General features: G+C 41.7%; 1 protein-coding gene across 1 annotated transcript in view; it reads right to left on the bottom strand.

Annotated features, from left to right (window-relative positions):
• LOC147011568 (uncharacterized) overlaps positions 1-5,925 on the bottom strand; it is a 78,660-nt gene extending 72,735 nt beyond the window's left edge. Inside the window, exons 1-3 of the mRNA XM_085856350.1 lie at positions 5,733-5,925; positions 5,287-5,538; positions 3,842-4,273 (exon numbers count right to left, since the gene is read on the bottom strand). Coding sequence (XP_085712476.1) covers positions 3,842-4,273; positions 5,287-5,344 — 490 coding nt within the window. The 5' untranslated portion in view covers positions 5,345-5,538; positions 5,733-5,925. The remainder of the gene's footprint in view (positions 1-3,841; positions 4,274-5,286; positions 5,539-5,732) is intronic.
• Between the last annotated feature and the right edge of the window lie 4,486 nt (positions 5,926-10,411).

Below are 10,411 nucleotides of genomic sequence, written 5' to 3' on the forward strand. Positions count from 1 at the left end.
TCCCTCCTCCAAATCCTGGTGGTGTCCAGTCAAGTGTGTTTCTGATATATGTTCCCCTTCCATCCCCTCATTTACCTCAAATGGCCACAAAGCGAACACTGCACGTGAAAAGGCTGAATGATAAAGTCCATATTTGCTTCTAAATCTTGTGTCCCAAACCCATCGCTTTGGTACCCACCTTACCCAGTTGCACCCAGCTGTTCCTCGACTCTGTGTCCTTTTCTCCTGACAAGGTGGAGAGCTTGCTGTCAAACCTCGACTCAGATTCTGCAACCGGTCCAGACAGCATCAGCCCACGTGTCCTAAAAACCTGCTCTCCTGGTCTGGTTTACCCTCTCTCTGTTCTATTCACCCTCTCATTTGCTCAAGGTCATCTGCCATCTGCTTGTAAAACAGTAAACATTACTGCCCTGCATAAACAAGTGCAAAAACATATCCCTGCAACTACAGAAAAATCAGCCTTCTCCGAATCATCAGCAAGGTTTTGGAATCCATCATCAGTGCAGACATTAAATCGTTCCTCTTCACCAATGGCTTGATTGCCGATCATAAATTTGGATTTAGAGCAGGTCACTCTACCGTAGATATGCTGTTTCTGCTCTCCCAACAATGGATGGAGATCCTTGATGCCAGATATGAAATCACAGCCATCTCCCTCGACATATCGCATGCTTTCGATAGGGTCTGGCACCCTGCCCTGCTCACCAAAGTCTCTTCCTATGGTATTCAAGAACATCTCCACTCATGTCTTGCAGACTTCCTCTCCTGTCACAGCCAACATGTGGCCCTTAATCGAGTCCTCTCATCCCCTTTTTCAGTCCAGGCTAGTTACAGTTCCAGTCCTGTTCTTTTCCTGGTTTTCATCAATGATCTCTCTGACTCTCTGGAAAATCCTCTTCATCTCTTTGCTGATGACTCCTTCCTCTGACGTACCATCTGTTATGACTCTGATTGGCAAACGGCAGCCTTTTCACTCTCTGCAGATCTGGATAAAATCACAAACTGGTCCAACACGTGGAACATATCTTTCAATCCTGACAAATCTCACACTCTCACTATGTCTCTGCAAAACGATTACCTGGAACCCCCTCCCCCCCCATTCTACTTTCTCAACAATCCTCTTGAAGAAGTCCTGTCATTCAAGCTTCTGGGTCTCACTATCTGTCATGATCTTTCCTGGGAAAGCCACATTTCCAAGCTGGCCTTCAAAGCCAGTCACCGACGGGGCATCATCCATCATGCAAAGACCTTGCTGGCACACCTGAGCTCGTGACCACATACAAAGCTTTCATCCACAGCCTGATGGAGTACTGCTCTCCCCTCTGGGCTGGTACTCCCTCCTCTCACCTTTCTCGGCTTCAGGCTGTGGAAACCAAGGCATTTCGGATCAATGGTATCTCCCACGATGAGGCCGAGTCCTTGTGTCTCTCACTCTCTCACTGCAGGCAGGTCGGTGATCTTTCTGGCATCTACCATCTCCTCTATGGCCTCGACCCCTGCTCTGTCTGCGATATGTTCCCCCCCCCCCCATATCTCCTCAGGGTGCTCGAGGTCCACCATCAATGCCCTTCTTTATTCCCAGTCTTTCCTCCAGGTCTTCAAAACAGCTGTTCACCACCATCTCTTATTTCCCCCCAACCAAAACCACAAACTTTTCTACCTTCGTTAATCTACCCCAAAATCACTTCCTTCAAATTCCTTGCTTTCCTTCCTGAAAATCCCTGTTGTGTAAGGACCTGAAAGTCCCTGTAGTGTACATCCTGTTTACCCTGTGTACCCTGCTCAATCCTTCTCCCTTCCACATATCTCCTCATGTCTCTGTTCCACGCTGTTTTTTTCCTTCCCTCTCTCACCCCTCTTTTCCCCTGCTCCCCTTGATGTACATTCTGTGTGTTAGCTCTCGTACAAGACTCAACATTGAACATAAAAAAACTCAGCTGAATTACAAAATTTCAGCTGGAGAATTGAACTCAGCAGCAGTACCGATTTCTATAAATGTGTTCGTTTGTCCAATTCGGACATATTTGATATTTTGGGCATCTCCAGGAGGGTGTGTTTAATATGATGGTTCGGAGATTGTTATCACTTGCCAATTGAGCCGTTCCTCACCAACCCTTTCTTTGGAGGGCTTAAGTCACTTGGCAAGGGCTCAATAATATTTGCACTGTCACTGAATACTTTATGTCGAATGACTTGAACAATGTTCAGGAGGTACTCACCTGCGTTGGCCCTGTGTTGTTCTGCAGTGTATTGGATGATGGTTGGCTCGCTGAAAATGTGCAATTTCCCAGTTTTGTGAAATATTATTTCATTATACAACCCGTCACTTCGGCAGAGTTAAATGGGAAAAAAAATGAAATATTTTGTTAACATCATGGCAGGAAAGCTCTTTCTCTTTCTCTTTCTCTTTCTCTTTCTCTTTCTCTTTCTCTTTCTCTTTCTCTTTCTCTTTCTCTTTCTCTTTCTCTTTCTCTTTCTCTTTCTCTTTCTCTTTCTCTTTCTCTTTCTCTTTCTCTTTCTCTTTCTCTTTCTCTTTCTCTTTCTCTTTCTCTTTCTCTTTCTCTTTCTCTTTCTCTTTCTCTCTCTCTCTCTCTCTCTCTCTCTCTCTCTCTCTCTCTCTCTCTCTCTCTCTCTCTCTCTCTCTCTCTCTCTCTCTCTTTCCCTTTCCCTTTCCCTCTCCCTCTCCCTCTCCCTCTCCCTCTCCCTCTCCCTCTCCCTCTCCCTATCCCTCTCCCTCTCCCTCTCCCTCTCCCTCTCCCTCTCCCTCTCCCTCTCCCTCTCCCTCTCCCTCTCCCTCTCTCTCGCTCTCGCTCTCTCTTTTTCTTTCTTTCTCTTTCTCTCTCTCTCAGTATCCTGACAGTGGTTATGCCTGGATGGTGGTTATCTCCACACGTTTTCGAATGGTGTTTGTCTCCACACGTATCCAAATGGTGGTTATTTCCATACATGTCTGGACAGCGGTTATCTCTGGACAGTGGTAATATCTAGATTGTGGGTAGCTCCATACTTGTGTGGATGGTGGTTATCTCCACACATATTTGGACAGTGGTTATCTCCATACCTGGCTTGGCGGTGGTTATGTCCGGTTGTGCCCTCCCCTCACACTGCCTTCCCTTGCCCTCCCCTCATGGTGCCTTCCCTTCCTCCACACCTCCTCGGTCTTCCTCCTTCCCATCACCCAAACCTTCTTCCTCTCTCCCTCCTCTATCCTCCTCCTCCTTCTTACTCCCCTCCCACCTTAATATATCCTCGTCAGCGGAGCGAAAGGTTGTATTTGCTAGTAAATATATAATGGAACCACATTTATAATCCTCCATTATTCTCTTGTCTGTTTTTTTTCATTTCTGAAATTCCAAATTGGTTCCAATCCCAAAATAATTTCCCGTGCCCTTACCTAAACAGCCTTATATTTGGAACCTTATGAAGTTCCTTCTGAAAATCTACATAAACTACATCAACTACACTTACCTTATCTACCCAATCAGAAAGTTCTTCGAAGAACTACAATAACTTAATTAAACATGACCTCCGTTTTGTAAATCCGTGTTTATTATCTTTCATGTTAATATTTATATAAATGGCTCCACATCCGATCCCTAATTAACATCTCCAACATCTTCCTTCCACTGAAGATAAACTAACGATTCTGTTGTTCTCTGATTCCGCTCCTGATCATTTTATTAAATAAAGATGTAATATTTACTATACAATCCTCCGATACCTGTACTGAAGATTCGTGTTCACATTATAAACATGTTTATGATTGTTATTCATTATTTTACAATAAAAACGATAATCATCATTTTGTGATTATAATGTGAAACATTCTTTGTGAACTTACCATTGACCTGAAGATTTGTTTCTTTCCCTTTCCTGACTGTAAATCCATCTTTTTTTCCATTTGATTTTGTCCATTCAAACCGACACTGGTACCGTCCCTGATCCTCCAGCCTCAGGTGACTGATCCTCACCGTCCCATCACCTGATCTTGGGTTACCTTCAGGTTCGATCCTCCCTTTGAAATCTTCTCTTGTCTCGTTTGATGAACTGTTATAAACTACATTCTGTTTTGGGTTTTCGCTTATCCTTCTTTCTTTGAACAACAACAAATGTAGATCTTGGAGGTTGTTTCGTTTACTGTGATTAAACTGACAGGGAAGAATCACATCTTCGCCCCGCACACCGATCACCTCTAGTTGTACACAAAGTTCTATTTTAATCCCTCCACCTTTACTCTCAATTGTACAGGTATCCGTGTCCAGGTTTCCTGATTCTGTGGGAAATGTAAACAACAATATCAGTTACAATAATAATCACAGACTATATACATTATGTATAAACTGCACAAACAATGAAGGTAAATGAATACAAAATAATTATAAACTAAAAATAAGTTTCGGACTTTCATGCTTGATAAAGATAAATGTGTCACGGTAGGATAATTTAGAGGTTTACATTCTCGTCCTTCTATCCTGCGTTCGATTCCAGACTCAGGTATAAACTGTAATCCCGTATGTGTGCCGTCCCTCGCATTGACTTCTTCAACATGGAATCCCGTTTTACAGGATGAGTGGGTAAACCTTAATGACCCCACGGTGTCCTCCTTGAAGAGGAGGTGAGTTATCACCGGCACCCTGAACAAATTACAAATTCTTGCCCCGATTGGCTGCCTGGAAAGCAATGGCAAACCACCTCGGATAATGCTTGCCAATCAACTGTTTCTACAGAACCAACTCAATGTGAGGAATTTGGGACATCATCATCAGCCGCATCATCATTATTGTTATCGTCGTCGTCATCATCAGGAAATGTATTCAAAACGTTCAGAATTCTCAAAATAGTGAAAACTTCAGAACAACAACCAGATGGAGATTACTTTGGTGAAGACAAAGGCTTTAATGTTTGATCTAAACCCGTCTGTCGTTGACCATCTATTTATGTTGTACGTGTCCTTTGGGGTGGAGAGTGCTGTAGGTGTTGGAGAGGGCCATAGCTACAAAAGGAAGAATTGGAATTATGAGAGGAGAGACAGAAGGACGGGGCACGGTGGGAAGACTGGGTGAAAGAAGGGAACATTGGGGAGGATGGGGTTGGTATTCTGTCACATTTAGAATATAAATACATGGTGATCGTGATTCTCCGGTTTTCCTGTACTACTCGGTTTATCCACTCACTTTGAGGATACTTTGTTTTGAATGTAATATTCAACCCGTTTTTCAAACAAAATGAACGTTCGTAACAAGTGCGGGGTCGTGGAGGAAATAAGAAATGTTAGAAATAACTTACCGGTAAACACAGATCCCGAGATCATGATCATCAGAGCGGGATAAATGAGAGAGGTCATTGTCCGGAGGGGAAATCAGATCCTCGAGTTGGTGCTGATATGAGATTGGTATCTGAGGTCAGAGACTATGAACCAGCACCGAGTTCCAGATCCTGATATCAAACACTCCCGGTAACACCAAGTGTAATTGTGGATAATTCACTTCCCATCCGATCAGAACGTTCCACAATCTCCTCCTACAATGGGGGTGGATCCTGAACGATATGGAGGATGTTTGAACAACCACCAAATAGATATTTACACCACACTCCACTTACACTTGAACACATATAGATTATCATTAATTTCATATAGTATGAATATAAACTTTATCCACAATAATAAAATAATGTATATTAATTTTAACCTGTATTTCTCAAAGAGGAGGAGGAGGAGATTGGGACCATACTTTGTACAGAGCGTTGGTGCTGCTTCAGCAGTTTCCTTGGCTATTGGGCACAATCCGGGACGGGTCACCACTCCGACACAGTGTACTAGCATTCTGACACTCATCTTGCCGACCTCGGAAGGATGACATTTCTCAAAGAGGAATTCTTATTATCTCCATGGTTTCACATTAATCATATTATAAACTTGTGTAATGATGACAAATGGGATCACATGACACATAACCCATCCCAGGTATTAAACAGGTATGTATTTATTTTATACAGAATGAAAAACGATGACTCGACAATCTCAACATATGGCCGGCCATCTGCAAAGTAGGCACAAAGAAAAATACTCATTTAGAAATGGTTGTTACAATTCAGGAATTAAAGTACATATTTCATATAGTTATGACAATCGGAAGTTAACTCGTAAATATAACAGACGTGATATACCATTTATGAGGAAAATGATAACATCATTCCATCCATCCATTCATTCATCAGTCCCATACACTGCACAGTTTCAGTGTTCTCAAAGCAGTCGCTGGGATATTGAGCACAATCGTGAGCACAAACACAGAATACTAGATTTGCTCAATCACCCCAGCAAGCTGGAACTTGGCACTCACTTTGCCAACCTGGATGAAGGATGACAGGCTGAGTCAACCCCACCTTGCATTAATTCGAGCAGGACTTGAACTCAGTCACAGGGATCCCAAGGCCACCACCTTAACAATTAAGACAACACCAGGTATGGGAATATTATCACGCAGTTTAACATCACAATGTGTCAGAAATATTGATGGGAGATACACATCAAGTGAGCATAGAGAACATATACACAGTTTACTGAAGGGGTTCACAAAAATCACATTCTTTCGTTACACATCAATTCACTAATTACAGGTATGAAGATCTAAATATCTCATGGCTAATATAGCAAGTCTGGCATTTAAATCTATTTCGTGAATGAATTAACACAAATATCCGCATGTGTGTGTGTATATATATATATACACTGTATCAGATTATACCTGACACACACCTGTTTCAAGTACATCGTTTGTTCACATCAACCAGTCTCCATTCCTATCATCAATCAACGTTGTGATTCTGGGACCCAAGAACCTGGGAATCTGAGCACTACCAAGAGCCATATCTATACCTGCCGCCATTACCACGTGTTTCCAACAAATGAGGAACAGCAACTGATGGTGACCTTTAAATTATGAAGATTGGTTTAACGAGGTATGATTGTACCAGTTATGGGGAACTATCGACCTTGCCGAAGGTTTATTTAATTAACTTTTTACAGATCGTCCATGATTCAGCACCTCACCTGCTCCTGTTTCATCATGAAGATCCACCGATTATATATTGACCATAATTGTGGAGTTTAATTCCCCAACTCGCAAAGTAGAGAAATGGTTAAAAATTCGTCTTGATGTATTTGTGAATATAAAGATAAAGCACCAACTGTGATGTCATATCATTCCGAACCTTCACACAGGTGGATTTAATTCTCCCTTGAATTGAGTTGTTCGTTCCAGCGCCAACTAACTTGATTTAAGTGTAAATTAATTATTGTTTTTTAACCTATTTCGTTGAAACAGCCAACCAGGTGAATGAATTTTGGTCACATGATCGATTACGATATTTAAACTGACAGTGTGAACTGAAACTGGTGATGAGGTTGATGTTGTTGATGAGAAATTTTCTGAGATTGTTACACCAACGAGGGCCAGTTAAAAACATAAAGGGGGAAATTAAACATAAACGGTACAGGTAGGAGGGGAATCTACCCCATGTCACTTGTAAACACAGTGAGTTGTTTCAACACCGTGGAACTGTAATGTAAAGTGAACAAACTCAGTTCTGATGATATCGTTACATTTTCAGATTCCTTTCACCAAAACTGGACAAGCAGTCACAGGATAGCTTGATCTTAAAGCACAGTAGTGTGTCAGGACCATCCACAGTATCGAACAAAAACAGCAGAGGAGGGAGGAAATGAACAAACTCTGTTGTGTGTTTGAAAGTGTTGCATTGTTCCATTTATTTATTTATTTATTTATCTATTTTGAATACTGAAGTTCAGGCCCAAGGAGGAACTAAACGATTGATTGTATCAGCTTCATCAGCAACAGATGGTCGATTGGGGAACATGCAGGTAAATTAAAAAATAGGGCCAATACCCCTTGGTGCTCGCCTGGTAGGGAACCACTGATAATATAATGAGTAAACCACTGGTCGTCATGAATGACCCCCAAAATGTGTAACGGAGAATAAAGTAAATACCTATGCATTTTATTTTAAATGTGTGAACAAACTTTGGTACATCATTGATGTAAAAGGTTGTGGTAAAGTTAAATCGAAGTTGTGGGTGTGGCTTCAGAGAACAAAGAAAATACATATTTTGGAGGGAAAACATCCAGTAGAACCCCGAGATCCCAATTTATTTATTCTGTGAACAAACTTTAGTACATTATGGGTGATGAAGGTGGTGGTAAAGTTTCATCAGAATTGTGATGTAGTTCCTGAGAAGAAAGCAAATGCATATTTTGGGGGGCAACCCGCCCCCATTCACCCCTGTAGCCCATATTAGACCCTAATTTTTGTTTGTTGTGAACAAACTTTTGTACATCACACGTGTTGAAGGTGGTTGTAAAGTTTCATCAGAATTGTGGTGTATTTTCAGAAAAGAAAGCAAATGAATATTTTGGGTGGCAAATCCCCCACCCCTTAGATATCCTTAGACCCTGATTTTTTTAATGGTGTGAATAAAATTTAGTACATTACTGGTGATGAATGTTGTGGTAGTTTCATCAGAATTGCATGTGTAGTTTCAGAGAAGAAAGCAAATACCTATTTTGCAGGGCAACCCCGGTAGATACCTTTTGGGCCCGATTTTTTTTAATGCCATGAACAAACTTTGGTACATACACGGTGTTGAACATCGTGGTGAAGTCTCATCAAAATCGTGTAAGTAGTTTCAGAGAAGTTGCAAGTGTTTGTGGATATATGGACGGGTGGACGGACGAACAGACTGACAGAAGGATGGACGACATGCCATCCCATAAGCTCCCCGGAACTATGTTCCAGGTGAGCTAAAATTTAAAGCAGAAACACCTTTTTATTTCCTGGAGGTTTTGGAAACGAATTTATGGTTTATAAAGAAAATAACTTCAGGGATTTAGATTGCAGATGGATTAAACATAAATCACATTGAGGACAAAGATTTTTGGCAGACAATATCGTGCACATTTATTTGAATTACTCAGTCGGACAATGGGCAGACGTATGGGATTTGAATTTGCGTTCTCTCTTCGGCTGCAGGATTCAGAAGGGAATTCCTTGAGATTAACCCGACCTGTGGACCACAAACCTTTTTACCCCACGCTTGTGAAATGAAAAACAGGGTTAAGGAACTGGTTCACTTTGTCTGTCTATCTGTCTGTCTCTGTCTGGATACATCAGTCTATGATAAAGGAACTACTTCACTGCAATTGAATATTATATTTTTGAAAACTGTAGAGCACGAATCTGAATTTGAATCGACCCACAAACTTGCAGTTTAGCAGTACTTTGACTGAATTTGGCTAATTGTACGGAATCTCGTTGCTGTCACACGTCCACAGAGAAGAATAAGGTAATTTTTTTTTAGTCTGTCTGCTTTTCTGACAGTCAAACAAAATTTTTGATCATTACAAACAGGAAACTTACCGTTTTTACGGATGTCATGAAGGACACAAACAATATGCACATGTTCAATAAGGTGATGTCAAAGAGGGTGCATAAATGGTGGTAAACTTCCGAAAAACAGTTTTTGGGTTTTTCTTCTCGAGCTTTTAAAATCTTTATTTCAACTGAATTATATATTTAAACACTGCAAACCACAAATCTCCTACTTGGCACTTTCAAAAACCTTACATTTAGCACTACTCAGACAACATATTGATACTGTCTAACACTTTGAGGGAAGAGTAATTCTGAGAATTAGCATTCACGCCTTCTCATGCTTTCAGGGCAGAGTAACTGTGTGAGATTCTGTATTCCGACAAATGTGGTGGCACCTTGCGTTGTTTTGCTCTCAACATTGGGGAATACGTATTGAGATTCAGACAAAATCACGGCTCATAGAAAATGTATGTTGTGCTAGGAAACAGAAAAGAAGAGTTAAAAAGACTCTTCCCATGTTCCTTTTCTCAAGACTGTGTGGTGTAAGGTGTTCTAGGAACTCTATATTTCCTTTTATTTGAATACTAGCAAATACAACCCATTGCTTCACTGATTAGAATATTAAGGGGGAAGGTAAAAAGGAGGGGAGGGAGAAAGGAGAGAGGGTATGGAGAGGGGAGGGAAGGAGGGAGTGACACCGATGAGGGGTGGGGGAGTGAGAAAGGAGTGCAAAGGCAGCATGAAAGTAGGGCAAAGGAAGGCAGAATGAGAGGGGGGCAAGAGAGGGCAAGGTAAGGTAGTGTGAGGGAGGGTCTGTCTGGACATAACTACCATCCGGATATAACCAGCGGTCAGACACTTATGGAGATAACCACTATCCGGAGAAAACCACAATCCAGGTGTGTACAGAGAGAACCACCATCTGGATGACAGGTATACTAAGGGGGGAGAGAAAAAGAGGGGAGGAGAGAGAGGTGGAGGAGTGAGGAGGTATGTAGACCAAGGAGTTGTATGGGAG

Source organism: Eptatretus burgeri, chromosome 15 (assembly GCF_056783735.1).
Source record: "Eptatretus burgeri isolate ZD-2024b chromosome 15, Ebu_testis_v1, whole genome shotgun sequence".
NCBI classification, from domain to species: Eukaryota; Metazoa; Chordata; class Myxini; order Myxiniformes; family Myxinidae; genus Eptatretus; species Eptatretus burgeri.